Source organism: Kogia breviceps, chromosome 14 (assembly GCF_026419965.1).
Source record: "Kogia breviceps isolate mKogBre1 chromosome 14, mKogBre1 haplotype 1, whole genome shotgun sequence".
Classification (NCBI taxonomy): domain Eukaryota; kingdom Metazoa; phylum Chordata; class Mammalia; order Artiodactyla; family Physeteridae; genus Kogia; species Kogia breviceps.
The window spans coordinates 69619133-69635469 of NC_081323.1; the positions used below are offsets into that span (position 1 = coordinate 69619133).

Below are 16337 nucleotides of genomic sequence, written 5' to 3' on the forward strand. Positions count from 1 at the left end.
TCCTCCCACCTCAGATCCCTGTTTCCCTGGGGGATGTCCTTCCAGAAATGTTCCTTGTGAGTATAAGCATATGTACGTATGTGACTCTCTTCCTTTTCTTTTTCGCAGAAATGTTAGCTTACCACAAACCTGTTTTGCACTCCTGTGCTGTCTTTCCATATTGGCACATATGACCTGACATCAGCTAGAACTTATATAACTGGCACTGTGGATCAGGCACGCCTGCTCTACATGTTTTACTCATATCAACTCATTGAATCTGCAGGATTTTACTCATATCAACTCATTGAATCTGCACAGCAGTCCTGTGAGGATTGGCGTTTTGACAGATAGTAAAACTGAGGCTCTGAGATCTTAATTGCTTGATGCTTCGTGAGTGCAGTATGTTGTCTTGCTTGCTTTGTTTTTCTAATGGCCAAATATCATGGCATTATCTGGAAGCACTGTAATATATTTAGCCACTCCCTCAAGGGTGGGTGTGAAGGTCGCTTCCAGTCTTTTCGCTACCACAAACTGCTTCCGTAAGCATCTCTTATGTGTGTCTCTTACATCTGCGTGTGTCCTGGTGCCCACTCGGGGGTGCGCCTGCCTGGTAAATCCCCAGAGGTGGAATGGCTGGAGCAAAATGTTTGTGGGTTTAAAACTTGGCTGAGCATTGCCCATTGCCCTTCAAAGAGGTTGCACTGGCATAGGTGCTCCCATGATGCATGGGCACGCCTGCTTCCCACGCCCTTCTTGGTAGACTTTGGTGATTAAACTGATACTTTCAACCCGCCCAGGGTGGCTCTAACAGCTTGGTCAAAGTACAGCAATCACCCCAGAATGAAGTGGACGAGTGTCTGATGACTCACTGGGAAAAGAGGCATCCCTGCCCACCCGAGCCCGGGGAGACCCCAGCCTGGCAGCTTTGGGCTTCTGCCACTGCCCACTGACCACAGGAAACTCTGTGCATACACGGAGGTGGTGACCATTTTGGTACTTTGCCCAGTGCTCTGGGAATGCAGAATGGGAAAGAGAAGCTTAGGTGTCCTGGGTCCAAAAAGCTTTGGACCTCCAGCAAAATAAGGGCCTGCCGGGCAGATGAAGGAAAAAGATGTTGCTTCTGGCATTGGGCAGGAAGCCATCAGTGACCTGGTGTCTGGAAAACAGGAGGAGGCTGAAGAGAGTCAAGCCTGGCTGGAGGGACTCATTTTTATGAAGCACGTGGTCCTTTGTGGAATATGCTGGATATTCATTAACAGGGGTCCCCCTTCTTTCATTTTATTTTGTAAATTTTTAGCAGCTTTATTGAAATATAATTTACATACCATACAGTTTAGCCATTTAAAATGTACAATTCAGTAGCTTTTAGTGTATTCATAAAATTATGCATCCACATCACCACAACCAGTTTTAGCTCATTTTCATTACCCTAAAAGAAGCCCCATACCTCTTGGCCATCACCCCCCAGTATCCCCATTCCACCCAGACCCTAGTACCCGCTAACATTATTTTCAGTCGCTATGGATTTGCCTCCTCCAGACAGTTCACGTAAATAGAATTATACAATATGTGGCCTTTTGTGTCTGGCTTCTTTCACTTAGCATAGTGTTTTCAAGGCACATCCATGTTGAAGTGTGTGTCAGTACTTTATTCCTTTTTATTGATGATGGATATGCCAATTTTGTTTATCCATCAGTTGATGCACATTTGGGTTGTTTCTCCCTTTTGGCTGTTTTGAATAGTGCTACACAAGTCTTTGTGTGACCATGTTTTCCTTTCTCTTAGGTAGGTACTTGGGAGTGGAATTGCTGGGTCATATGGTAACTCTGTGTTTGGTCCACATTCTTGAGTCCTGGGTCTTCTTCCATTTCATGGTTGCTGTAGGTCTGAAGGCAAATCACCCTCTCACTCTCTGAGCCTTGAGTACCTCGTCAGTGGACTGAGAACTATCCTACCTGCTTGTCCGTCCTTGGCAAGGTTACCATGAGGTGCCGGCCGGGATGCTGTCTGAGGAAAGACTTCCAGGAGACAGGGCGCTTTGCCATCCTAGGGAATGTTATTGCTTTGCTGTTCCCATCCTTCTCTTCCTGTCCTCTCTAGCCAGGACTCTGAATCCCACTGGTCAGGGAAGATGACCTGCAGCTACTGTTTTCAACAGAGAGAGATTTCTTGAGGATTTTTAACTTCGTTTCCTTTATAATTATTTGTTTTATTGCTTACAGAAGTAATGTATGCTCCTTGCAGAAGACAACTTTGAAAGTGCAGATAGAATTGCTGTTAAGGTCTTAGTGTGTATTTCCTTATAAATACAGACACGACTAAATTAACAGGGACTTTTCCTTACAATAACAGGATTTTGCTATATAGGCTCTCTAATAACCAGTTTTTCCTCAGCAATCAAGAAAGGGTGCATATCTTTCCACATCAGTAAATGTGGATCTAGTCCATCATTTTTTTAGTGGCCCCATGGCAGCCCATTGTATAGATATGCCACAGTTTCTTTAAGTATTTCCTTTTGTGGGATCCTTAGGAAGTTTCCAGGTTTTTGCTATTATATTCAGTGCTGGGTTCTATGGAAATTGCACGAAACCCCTAAATGCGTGTGGCCCCGAGTGGGGCAGCCACACAGTGATGTGACCTCTTTCCATCCCAGAGCATGACTGTGCGTCTCCACTTCTTCCCACTTCTTTTACTTGTCCTTGGCTGTGGTTTAAGCCCTTTACTGTCGGTTAGGAGGGGTTAGTAGGGCTGACTTAAGGCTATAGTTCTTAAAATCTACAGAAGTGATGATGGGGAAAGCATATTTTATAACATCTGCTTACTGAATGTAACAGTTGATGTTTCAAGAAGGAAGCTTCGGGCTTCCCTGGTGGCGCAGTGGTTAAGTATCCGCCTGCCAATGCAGGGGACATGGGTTCGAGCCCTAGCCCGAGAAGATCCCACGTGCCGCGGAGCAACTAAGCCCGTGCGCCGCAACTACTGAGCCTGCGTGCCACAACTACTGAAGCCTGCGCACCTAGAACCCATGCTCCGCAATGAGAGAAGCTACTGCAATGAGAAGCCTGCGCACCGCAACGAAGAGTAGGGCCTGCTCGCCGCAACCAGAGAAAGCCTGCACGCAGCAACAAAGACCCAACGCAGCCAAAAATAAAAATAAATAAAATAAATTAATTTTTTTTTAAAAAAGGAAGCTTCAAGGAGCTACTGGATGCTTCTTCATGTAAGATCTTGAGGCTTGGATTGCTGTGATAGTAGTAATAAGAATAGTGATATAAAAACGGCAGCAGTAGCTGATAACATCATATGTGCCAAAGACATTGCAAACATGTTAGCCACACATCTGGTCTCACTCCTGGCATATTTCAGGAAATTTACTATTATTATTAATTATTTAGTTAGTTTTATTTTATACTCTCAGGCTCTGAGGAACCAAAGCCATTCTGTTCTCTTCCCAGGATTATGTTTTCCTCTTTGTGAAACCCCCTGTTTTATGTAAGAATAATTAGTCCACTCACCTGAGTTTTAGGCTCTTTGAAACTAGAGAATGTTAGAGCTGTCCGGGCCTTAAGGTCATCTAACCCAGTGATCTTTGTTTAATAGTGTTAACTTACACATGCAATGCCTGAAGGCATTCTCATAGTAAAAAAATGAAAACAATGTAGATGAAGCTGAAGTCACCTTGATCAGCCTCTTATCTCCTTCTATTCGCAGAGATAACCATTGTGTCAGTTTCGAATAATCACTTTTCAGACCTTTTAAATTTATGTTTATCTTTAATTTTTATTGAAGTATAGCTGATTTACAACATTATATTAGTTTCAGGTGTAGAACATAGTGATTCAGTAATTTTATAGATTCTACTGCATTAAAATCATTATAGGGGCTTCTCTGGTGGAGCAGTGGTTAGGAATCCGCCTGCAATGCAGAGGACACAGGTTAAAGCCCTGGTCTGGGAAGATCCCACATGCCGCGGAGCGACTAAGCCCAGGCGCCACAACTATTGAGTCTGTGCTCTAGAGCCCGCGAGCCACAACTACTGCGCCTAACGCCCGTGCTCTGCAACAGGAGAAGCCACCGCAATGAGAAGCCCGCGCACCGCAACGAAGACTAGCCCCCGCTCGCTGCAACTAGAGAAAGCCCGCGCACAGCAATGAAGACCCAACGCAGCCAAAAATAAATAAATAAATTTATTTTAAAAATAAAGTCATGATAAATATTGGCTATATTCCCTGTGCTGTAAAATTTTCAGATCTTTTAAGATGCATTTATATATAAATGTACATTTATGCATATACCTACAGACACACATATCCTTAGAAATCCATGGTATTTTTTTCATATATATATTTATTGAAGTAGAGTTGATTTACAATGCTGTGCCAATGTCTGCTGTACAGGAAAGTGACTCAGTTACACACATATAGACATTCTTTTTATATTCTTTTCCATTATGGTTTATCCCAGGAAATTGGATATAGTTCCCTGTGCTATACTGTAGGACCTTGTTGTTTATCCATTCTAAATGTAATAGTTTGCATCTACCAACCCCAATCTCCCATTCCATCTCTCTACCCACCCCCATCCTCCTTGGCAACCACAGGTCTGATCTCTGTCTGTGAGTCTAAGAAGTCTATAGTACTGATTTGTGCATTTCCTCCACCAGTAAATGATGTCATGCTGTTTGCCTTGTTCAGCACCTTGCTTTTTACCCCCAGACAGTAGGCCTTAGAGATTGCCCATATCAGCATCGTCATCTTTTTAATGGCTGCATACAAGCATGCCAAGTGCACCTAACCATCCCCCTGTGGACCGGCAGGTTGTTTGTAACGCTTGCCTGTTACATAGCGTTACGAGCACCGACCACCTTTGGGCTGGCTTACCTGGGCACACCTGGGTAGGTGATCAGAATGGCTGGGTCAGAAGTCAGTGAAGAAGGTTCATAACCACTGGCCAACTATCTGGCATAACCAGATGGCCCTCAAAGGTGGCAGTACCTGCTTCCACTCTCCTCACAGTGTCTGAGAGCACTCACTTCCCGGTCCTCTATAACCACCTGTTTTTCCTAACCTGATGGGTAAAATAGTACCGGTGATTTCAGCTTAGCTGAGGTTGTTCATCTGTAAGGAGCAGCCACTATTTCTAGTGGGAGTATGTCTACCGCACGGGTGGGGACAGGAAAGAAGTTGACCACCAGTAGTCAAAGTATTCTTCATTGTCTTTTATAAATGAGGAAATAGAGGTTCCCCCATTTGGTCATCAGTGGGCCGGAACCAGAGCTGAGGGAACTGAATCTTAGTACAGGACTTTTTTTTTTTTTTTTTTTTTTTTACGGTACGTGGGCCTCTCACTGTCTTGGCCTCTCCCGTTGCGGAGCACAGGCTCCGGACGCGCAGGCTCAGCGGCCATGGCTCACGGGCCCAGCCGCTCCGCGGCACGTGGGATCTTCCCGGACCGGGGCACGAACCCGTGTCCCCTGCATCGGCAAGCGGGCTCTCAACCACTGCGCCACCAGTGAAGCCCAGTACAGGACTTTTTATATTGTGCTTAAAAAAAAAAAGAGTCAGTTGCATTAAACCCACCTGTTGCCAGTAAGGTGTGGCTTGATTTTTTTTCTGGGTTTGTAAAAAAAGGTAATTCTGAGCCTGTGAAATAACACTCCCTCTATCTCTGAAATACTTTTTTCCTTGACTGATTTTTTTGGTTGCTGCCATAGCATCCAGCCAGCAGGTAATTTCTGTCGATAATCCTCATTGAAAGAGGGGCCCTGTCTTTGGTTGCTTAGGGTGCGTCTTAGTCACCGGTTGAGAGAGGTACATTGAGAAAGTCGTGTGTCTCAGGCAGAGAACAGGGCGCTTGTACAGACATGCTCAGAAGGGCAGCCTGCTGACTACTCAGAACTCAGCGGGCTCCTTGACAGGTGGGGGTCAGAAGGCCATCCCTGCCATTCGCAGCAGCTGGAATACAGGAGGGGACTGTGGCACGGTTTTAAAGTACAGAAATCCAGCAACTTCTTTAGTCATAAACATGTCTGCTGCAGGGTTATGTATAACAGGGAAAAGGCAGTGACAGGCTCAGAGTCTCACTGTGGAGAACCACAGGTGAACAGTTAAGTCAATAATGATAAACCCATGCAGTGGATTGTTACACAGCTGTTGCAGCTAATTTGTAAATTCATGATGTGATGTTTGTGTCAAAAAATTTGAGTGATTTGTTCATTGCTTCTTGGAAGTGTAACTAGGAGAATCTTTTTGGAGGAGAACTCCAAATTTCTAAACTTTAAATGTGATCCAGTGATAACACTTCCAAGAAGTATGTCCTACTGAGCTCTTGCCCAAGTGCACAGAGATTTAGATACGAGGATGGTCCCTTTAGCACTGTTTATACGAGGGATTATTAGAGAGAATCTGAATAGCCATCAACTGAGGTCTGAGAAACAGCTTAAGGTACATTTATACCATTGTATATCCTACAACCATGCAAGGGAAACGAGGTCGACCCAGCCTGTCTGTACGTATGACATGGAAAGACTGGGTCCAGGATCCTGTGTTAAGTGGAGAAATGTAAGATGCAGAACAGAATACTGTCCCAGTGCTCTTAGATTCATGTGTGTGTTAACAAATGCATAGGAGGAAACCTGCAGAATATCTAAATCAACTGTCAGCTGAGGTTTTCAGAGGAATAGAGGTTAGAAAGGACTGCTGCTTTCTAATTCAGAACTCTGTAGTACTTGTACTTTTTTGTAATAAGCAGATCAAACATTTGGAATCAGGGAAAAAAGTCAAGATCACTAAATAAAGAACCAAGTCCCACTGACCCACTCTCCTGAAAGGCTGTAAGTTATATTTGCAGTGTGATTCCAATTTTATCTAAAAATGCACGTAAGGGATCTGGAAAAGAGCTAGTTCAAAGCATTGATGATAGTTGCTCTGGTGGACGGCATGTGGCAGATTTGAATTTTCTTTGTCTTCTGTATTTTCCAAGTGTTTTCATTAAGCACGAATTACCTCCAAATAGGAAGGAAAAAATTACAGGCTTCATTTTTAGACTTTGCAGAGAGTAGAAAGCCCCAGTAAGGAAGCCCTGGGCTGTGTGCATGCATGTGTGTGCTCCTCATCTCCTCTGAGCAGGCTCCCAGTGATGGAGCTTAGGCCGGAGGCATGTGCTGGGAGCTGTCCTGTTTGGACCCAAGTCTGTGGAAGAGCTCCTAAGAGCTGGTCCAGGAGGCTGAGGGATGCCACTGGCGGGTGGGGAGGTCTGGAATCTGCCAGGCCCAGACAGTGGCCAGCCCATGATCCAGACCCTCCCTGTGGCTCAGGCCGGTGGCCTGGAAGGGAGTTTTGGTCTCACTGATTCTGTAGAGGCTGTTGGGCAAAGGTTCAAGCTCTACAGGAAAAGATGGAGAGGGTATTGCTACCCAGTGTGAGAGTTGGAGTGTTTTGTTTGGAGGGGACAAGAAAGGAGTCCACCTTGGAATTATAAAAGCAGTAAAAGGAGCTGCTTTTTAAAAAATACTTATTTATCTGGCTGTGCGGATCTTCGTTGCGGCACTTGGGATCTTTGTTGCGGCACTTGGGATCTTTGTTGCGGCACATGAACTCTTAGTTGAGGCATGTGGGATCTAGTTCCCTGACCAGGGATCGAACCTGGGCCTCCTGCATTGGGAGTGTGGAGTCTTAGCCACTGGACCACCAGGGAAGTCCCAAATGAGCTTCTTAAAACAAAAAAATGGGGTCGTACTATGATGCTGTTGAGAATCAGCATGTTCTCTCCATAACGTGCCTTGGTCATCTTGCCCAGTTAGCACCCTTGAAGCCCTGTTCTTAATAGGGTTTGAATGTTTAGGGACATGTTTTCGGGCAGCACAACAATGGAAGGCACTGAGACACCGAATGGGTGGAGGGCAGGGATGCTGAACCCTGCAACGGGCAGAGCGGATCTGCACAAGGAATTGTCCCGCACCCCCAGGACCTTGGAACGTCTCAAGGGAATCTGTTCATAATTAACTGAGAACTTAGCACTTTGTTAATATAAAGGCAACATATCTTTTGCATGGTTTGATATCCTCTTGAGTTTAAGAAGGTTAAATTGTCTATGAATTTCATTTAGGGCAGTAAAATGGGGTGTATTTATGATTTATACAATATTTATGAAAAGGTGACATTGGGCCTGATAGGGTCCAGAATTCCCACCATAAGGCGGTTTAGCATTTTAAATGAATAGAATCAAAGTGTATTAACCACTCCCCACAGACGTTTGGGATGAATTCAGTTTTGCACAATCACAGTGATACCTCTTGTACACATATGTTTGCACACTTATGCTTGTATTTCTAGAGGATACATTCCTAGATGTAGAATTGCTGGGTCAAAATAAAGGAATGCATTTTTTCCATTTTAGTACATCGCCAGGTTGCCTTTAGAAGAGGTTTATACCCACTGACAGTACGTGCGAACACTTGTTTCCCCACATCCTGGTCAGACTCGTCATTACCAGCTGTTAAAATGTGTGCCAGTCTGAACAAGGCAGGATAGGGGAATATCATCTTATTTTCATTCTCAACTATTTGATAACAAGTGAAGCAGTATGTGTTTTCTATACATATCATGTTTCTTCTTCGGTTTTGTAGTTAAGACAGGTCACTTCTGGCGATGGGAAAGCTGGGCCCATGTGAGCTGGGCTTGTGTGAGGTCTTTTGGGAACTAGGTTCCTACAAGGATAATAGATGGGAGTGATTCTCTCTGACTGATGCTGTCTGCCTCCCCAGAGGTTGGAGACACTGGGAAATCACAGGGTGAGAGGAGCTGCCCTGCACTGTCCCAGAAGCCCCTGGTCTGGACCTAACACTCCCCTTTGCTTCTGCAGGAAGCTTGGAAGCATGCAATCAAGAAGGCCAAGCACATGCCTGACCCCTGGGCCGAGTTCCACCTGGAGGACATTGCCACGGAATGTGCCACGCGCCACAGGTCAGCACCTTGTCTACAGACGCTATATGACCCCAGACCACAGGGAGTCCTTGGGGTTTGGGTCCTCCTTCTGCTTAAAATCAGTGAGGCTTAAGTACCCTTGGAGATCAAGGAAAAGGGAATATAATAATAATATCAGCCAATATTTGAGTACTTACGCATGCTTAAGGCATTGTGCATGATCTCATTTAATCCTTGCAGTGTGTATTTAATCCTGTAAGGTGCGTATTCTACAGGCTAGGCTGAGCTATGCTGCAGATACAAATACCCCAAGGACTTAATGCAACAAAGGTGCATTTCTTGCTCATATGAAGTTGGGTGAGAGTTGAGTAACTCTTCAGGGCGGCTCAGGGATCCAGGCTAGTTTCGTCTTGTGGCTCCATCATCTCAACACATGACCCCACAATTACTATCAAAGGGAAAGAGAGCAGACCAATCTTTCAGTGCCTTGGCCCCAGGAAGAGTCACAAAACAGAGCTGGGAGGGTCTCGATTTCCTATTTGAAAAGGCAGAAGGAAGGAAGAGTGTTTTCAGGGGGTTTCAGGAAGAAAAATGAAAAACAACAAAACACTACCACCAACATAATAATAAGGAGGACTCTGATGATGATGATGAGGGTCCTTATCTACTGAATTTTCCATCTGCTAGGCACTGGTTAAGCACTCTATATGTATTTACTCATTAAAAAAAAGTCTGGAGTAGTTGTGTCAAGCATTCGGCACTCCTTTGAGAACCCGATGAAGCCATCTCAGAAGGTTGCACACATATGTCTAATTTTACTCGTATTTTTAGAAGACTCATGGATCTGCCCTGGGGCCTGTCCTATGTCCCCTGTCGACCTCTCCAGCTCTGACTCATCCAGGTCAACCCTGTGAGTTCCCTCAGTTGCCCCAGTGGAGAGAGAGGTTTGAACAGGGCCACCCAGGTAGTTAATAAGATAACTTTCTGACTCAGACCAGTGTCTTTGAATTAGTCAGGATTCTGTTTCAAATGCAAGTGACAGAAACCCAATTCGCAGTGGCTTAAGCATAGAAATGAATGGTGGACTTATCTTCGTGGGCTTCATGTGTGTCTAGTTCCAGATGCTCCAAGGACGCTTTTGCCTCTGACCCCAGGTGGACTGTCTTACATCAGTGGCACAGATGGCTCCTAGGAGCCCCACATTTCATCTCACTCAATGGGAAAGGATCTTTCTTTCTCAATTTTTTTTAAAACAAACGTTCCACGTTTGAATCTCATTGGCCTGGCTTTGGTTATAGGCCAGTTACTGAACCAGTCATTGTGCCAGGAGCTTTGCTCTCACTGGCCAGGTCTAGATCACATACCACAAGCCAGAAGGTGCTGGAGGATCAGCCTCACCCAGTCCATATGTTCTGAGAATGGAGGATGGTGGTTTTCCAAAGGAAGATTGGGGTGCTGCTACCAGAAGAAAGGGCAGCAGTTGCTAGGCAGGCAGAAACAGTGGAGCCCTGTCCACCTTTCTGAAATGTGTTCCTGCTCCCACCTTGTGAGAAGATGGCTTAGAGCCTAGCGTGCACCTTTCCCCATTTCGGAGGCTCACCTCCTAGTGGGCTCCGGGGTCTGTGCCAGCAGCCGAGGTCAACATCGTCGGGGCCCCAGAAGGCCAGGTTGTGGACTCTTTTCCTTCCTGCCTATAAACGCAGCGTGGTGGCTGGTCGGTGACATCTGGCCTCCAGGCTGAGGACACCAGGCCACTAGGGAGGCCCTTGGAAAAGCAGGACTCACATGCTGGGCTGGTTCTGTGTGTCCCTGAGCTCCTTGGGCACCAGGGACCAGGGGCCGTGCCGAATTGTGTTTATTTCTTAACCACAGTAGCTCATTTCACCTGCCCTGGCTGCCAGCAGAGGGAGGTCAGGCATTGATGGCCAGAATGTCCAGAGATTTCTAAATTGGAGGCTTCCACTTCTATTACTGGTTTTTAAAGAGCTCTCCTGCAAGCCAGCCCTTTACTGGGACAGATTTCCTGTTCACGTGGGTTGTACCCAGGCTGGTTAAGAGCAAGGTTCCGTTTGAAACCGACCTGGGCTTGAATCTTGGCTCTCAGGAAGGTTTTTTCACCTCTCTGAACCTTGGTTTCCCCATCTGGAAAGTGGGCACAATATTTGTACGGATCTCACAGGGCTGAGTGATGGTTGATGGAGGAGTTCTGTGTAAGCACTCAGCATGCAGTGAATGCTCAGTGAACTTAGAGCATCTCTGTCCTCTGTAAGGTTAGTGATTGTGAAGGACAGTTAAGATCCTTCCAGTGTTGTATGTCTCTGCCCTCCCCCAACTTCTGGGCGCCTCTGAGCTTTCAGTCTGTTTGGAAGTGAGGGAAGACTACTTCCTTTACCGTGGCCTCTACGTAGTAGTAATAACAGTGATGGCTGTTATTTATTGAGCACAGTACTTGCAATGGGCTGGTGCCAGCAGGTGTGTGGCTCTGACAAGCCTTCCTCCCCACCCTGGGCCTGGTGTGGGTTAACTGCCAGGCCCCTGCTTGTTTTACAGGCTCTGAGAAGGCTGTTCCCACGAGCTGGGAGGTTCTGGAGTCTGTCGCCCCTGAGGGAGGGCCAGGGAGGCATCTGCTAGAGCTAAGAACATCTCAGCCCTGGGGGAGGTTTGAGATTTTAGGGGTTTACGGAGCCAAGGAGCTTCCTACCAGGCAAACCTGTTAAGGCCCAGCCAGGCCTAGGGGCAGATTTGCTCTGGGAAAGAGGATCCCTGGGAAAAGAGAGATGAAAATGTTCTGGAACCCTCTCCATCCCTCTCTGCCTTGGGTGTGTATCCAGCAGCCCCTTTCCTGGTTGGACTCAGAGGCAGGACCCTCCCCCAGCCCTGCCTGCACCGGGACCTGGGCTGGGCCTCAAACTGGCAAGACCGAGGATGCTGCCACCTCCCATCCTGGGACACACCATTCATTATCTAGGCCACTTATAACAAGGATATTTACTTATTCAACTGTTCATCCAACATGGCATTTATTAAGCCTCCCCTGTACCAGGTCCTGTTCACTGGCCCCTCTTTGTGGAGTTATAGTCCAGTGGGGGAGCCAGATAGGCAGGGAGCAAGACCTCCCACTGCACAACAGTAAGCGCTGGGGGACACAGTGGAGAGGGAATAGCTGCCTTTGACGAAGGGGAAGGAGGCGAGGAGGCCGGTGTGGTGGGGACCTGGGAGGGAGGGGGAGTGTCCACAGACCCGGCCCAGGAGGTCGGCTGGGCCTGTGGGTAGAGAGCAGATTTGATACCGAGGGCAGTGGGCAGCCCAGAAAAGTCTTCTGCCTTTAGCTAGTGAGTGACAGGATCAGGTAATGGACGCTGCGCCCTGGGGTGGGTTCTGGTCTCTGCAGGTACAACGCCGTCACCGGGGAGTGGGTGGAGGATGAAGTTCTGATCAAGATGGCGTCTCAGGTGAGCAGAGCCTCGAGGCCAGTGTAGTCAGGGCTGAGTGGGGATTTCTCTTGAGCCAACGTCAGGGCCTGCTTCCTCTTCTCCACACCCACTTTATTTTATTTTTTAACTTTGGGGGATTCTTTATACTACTGTATATTTATTTTATTTTTTACAACAGCTCTATTGAGATATAATTCACACACCATACCCCATACCCATTTAAAGTGTACAGTTCAGTGGTTTTTAGTGTAGTCACAGAGTTATGCAACCATCACCACGGTCAGTCCCAGAACATTCTCACCATCTCTAGAAGAAACCCCGTACCTACCCATTAGCAGTCCGTCTCCAATTCCCTCATCTGCCCCAGCCATGGGCAACCACTAATGTATCTTCTGTCTCTGTAGATTTACCTATTCTGGGCATTTCATGTATTAGTCATCTATATCAAAAGATTCTTCTTGACACTCTTATTGAAAATCAGTGAACCATGAATGTGTATATCAGTTTTCAAAACTTGCAAGTCACCACCTATTACTTTTCATCTAACAAGGTGAACTCAGTGGGTTGCAAGAAAACGGAATCAACTAGAAAATAGAGAACTTCCTGCATAGTAAGGGGAAGGATCGATTTGCGAAACATTTTGTAGTGTATCACACACTCGGAAGAGTGTATAGCTTGATGAGTTTCACCACGTGAACACGTGTGTAACTAGCACCCAGATCAAGACACAGAATATCACCGGCACCCCCAGAAGCCCCTCCCAGCCCCAGTTACTACTCCTTTACCCCCAAGGGTAAGCACTACCCTGAATTCTATCACCCGAGATTGGTTTTGCCTATTTTTGTACTCCGTATAAATGGAACCACACGGTATGTGTATAGCTCAACATTTTGTCCATGAGGTTTGTACGTGTTTTTTCTAGAACTGTAGTTTGCTAATTCTCATTGCTGTATAATATTTAGTCAAGCAAATAGACCTGATTGATTGTTCTGTTATACTGTTGATGGACATTTGGGTGGTTTTGCTTTTTTTCTGTTACAGACAGGGCTACAAAAAACATCCTTTGACATGTACTGTCTCTACCCCCACCCCGTCACCCCCATAATATCTTCACCCCCTGGGGGATCTTCTGCTCAGCTAGGGCGGGGAGTAGGGGGGGGTCTCATCAGTCCTGCAGCCTCCAGGCTGAGGCCTCGGTGCTGCAGTAAAGGAAAGGGAGGGCCCAGGGATTTTCGGGTTGAGATGAGGTCCAGGGCATCGATTTGGTGGGTGACGTCCAAGGGGAAAATCTCCTCCTGGCTCAGGGTAGCCTCTGGGTGGGGTGTGGGGACTGATAACCTGCTGTGTGTGTGTCTTTCAGCCCTTCGGCCAGGGAGCGATGAGGGAGTGCTTCAGGACGTAAGTGACTCAGCCTGCCTCTCGGGGCCCTGCCCAGACTCCCTCAGGCTCCTGAGAGCAGGGACACTGTGACATTTCCAGTCAAGAAATGGAGACAGTGGCTTCTCTTCTTGTAGCCCAAGCTCCTCTCCATCTGGTCTCCCTTGGACCATACGTTGGGACCGGCTGTGGGGACGGGCTGGGGGACAATAGGAAGTATGTCCCTTAAGCCCCCTTCGCAGCTCTTTGAAGGATGCTGCGGGGTGGGGAAGCCCCTCCCACCTCTTGCATTTTGTTCCTGGCTCTAGGCAGCCAGGTCAGGCAGGGTCTTCCTGTCCTGAGGTCTAGGGCTGGGATCCAGAACACCCAGGTGGGCCCCCTGATGCCTCTCCCCTCAGGAAGAAGCTTTCCAACTTCCTGCACACTCAACAGTGGAAGGGGGCCTCCAACTATGTGGCAAAGCGCTACATCGAGTCCGTGGACAGGGACGTGTACTTTGAGGACGTGCGTCTACAGATGGAAGCCAAGCTCTGGGGAGAGGAGTATAATCGGCACAAGCCCCCTAAGCAGGTGTGTGGCACCCCTATCTGCCACCCTCCAACACCAGGACATATCTGGAGATGAGGGCGATGGAGGTGCCTGTCACAGGCTTCCTTCTTCACCGTCTTAGCAGCAGCTAATAACAACCATCGTGTATTGAGCCTGATATGTCAAGTATTCTACATGCCAAGAGTTATTTATTTCTGAAAACAGAGGTCTGAGGTTGTTTGAGGTTGGAATATTTTTATTCCATTTACAGATGGGATCTGTTAGTCAGGATTTTTGCTTGCAAATGACAGAAACCCACTCAAACGGGCTTAATCCAAAAAGGGAATTTATTGCCTCCGATAACTGAGAAATAGTGCTGGCTACAGGCATAGCTGGATCCAGGGCCAAATTGAAGTTGTTGGGAATCTTCCTCCAGCTCTAGCCTCAGTGTTCTGTGTTGGCATCACTCTCGGGCAGCTTTTCAACTTGTAGTGACATGTTAGTCCCAGTAGCTGCAGGCTCCCTTTCCGTTTCTCGGCAACGTTGATGGAATGACATGTTTTCCCACAAGTTTCAATGAAAGTCTCAAAACTGGGTTTCTTTTTTTTTTCTTTTTCTTTTTTTGGCCGTACCGCGCGGCACATGGGATCTTAGTTCCCCAACCAGGGATCAAACCCGCGTCCCCTTTGTTGGAAGCACGGAGTCTTAACCACTGGACTGTCAGGGAAGTCCCATGGGTTTCATTGGCTTGATTAGGTCAGGTGCCTATCACTGAGCCAACCATGATGGCCAGGGCGTGGGAATATGCAGATTAGGCAGACCTGAGCCTTGTACCCACCAGCAATATGGGTTCTTCCACTCAGACTAGGTGGACTGAGATTGGTGGCTCCCAAGGAAAAGCAGGAGAGGGAGTGGGGAATGGATTCTTTCCTTATCTGCCCCTGGGGAACCTAGGGCACAAAGGGGTTAAGTGTCTTTCCCAAATGGGCAGGGATGGAGCCAGGGCTCAAATCCAGGCTTTCCAAGCCCCTGTTCTTGGCTTCTTCACTTGAGACCCCAGTGTACTGGTGACCTGAAGCCAAGCAGAACTTCCTGTTGCCTGCAGGCATTTGAGGAAATAGCACCCCAGGCCTCTGCCCTGCTTAAATTCACAGCTCAGCTCTCCTACTCTTTGTGCACCTGCTAGCTATAAGGTACCATCTTTGGAGTGCCCAGGAGAGCCACACTTCCAGGTAGCCAGCAGAATTTATTGAGTGCCTACTGTTTGCAGAGCCCTTGATTAAGTGTCCTTGGTGTGGATACAAAAAGCCACATTCCCACCCTCGGGGGTTGTGACCTCCTTAGTAATTCAGTACACTCAGGCCTGGCCACCTTTTCCTTCCTCCCTAAACTTGTTTCTGCCTCAGGACCTTTGCACTGACTGTTCCTGCAAGGCTGCTGCATCACTGCATCTCCTCAGTCCTGCTCACAGTTCAGGTCTCAGCTCATGTCACCTCTTCAGCTAGGCTGTGCTAGACCATCCTAAATGAAGTAACCCACCGCTGCACCCTCTGTCATGTCACTTTGTTTGTTTTGGTTTCTTTTTTTCAGAGCAATTGGCACCGTCTGAAAGGGTCTTACTCATGTAGTTAATATTTTAGTTGCTTCTCTCCCCTGAGGGCAGGGATTTTATCTGTCTTGTTCAACTCTGTCCGAGTGCCTAGGTGCTCAGTGTATAATAACGTGGTTGAATTGATGAAGGGAGAGGAATGTGATTGTTTGAGGAGGACCTGGCTGTCCCCTTGAGGATGTATCCTTGCCACTGACCCTCACCCAGTTGCCTTCTGCTCACGCAGGTGGCCCTGCAGCAGGCTTCCTGGTAGGAATGGAGCCAGCTTTGGGGACAGGAACCCTCTGGGAACCAGCCACTCCTTCCCCGCTGGCTGGTTCTCAGAACCGAGGCCACATTTGGGGAGGTTCTCAGCTCTCAGCTCTGGGCCCCTTTGGCCTCTGCAGTTGTTATCTGCCTGTCTGGTGACTCAGCCAAGCAGTTTCCTGGGTGGTCATTTCCTTGGGAAACCCACACCTGGCTCCTGTTGTGGGTGGCGTCAAG

General features: G+C 47.4%; 1 protein-coding gene across 1 annotated transcript in view; it reads left to right on the forward strand.

The window, feature by feature from the left end:
- The window catches only part of EEF2K (eukaryotic elongation factor 2 kinase), a 58658-nt gene that overhangs the window by 18936 nt on the left and 23385 nt on the right, over nucleotides 1–16337 (forward strand). The window contains exons 3-6 of the mRNA XM_059036975.2: nucleotides 8845–8945; nucleotides 12298–12358; nucleotides 13701–13738; nucleotides 14116–14287. Coding sequence (XP_058892958.1) covers nucleotides 8845–8945; nucleotides 12298–12358; nucleotides 13701–13738; nucleotides 14116–14287 — 372 coding nt within the window. The remainder of the gene's footprint in view (nucleotides 1–8844; nucleotides 8946–12297; nucleotides 12359–13700; nucleotides 13739–14115; nucleotides 14288–16337) is intronic.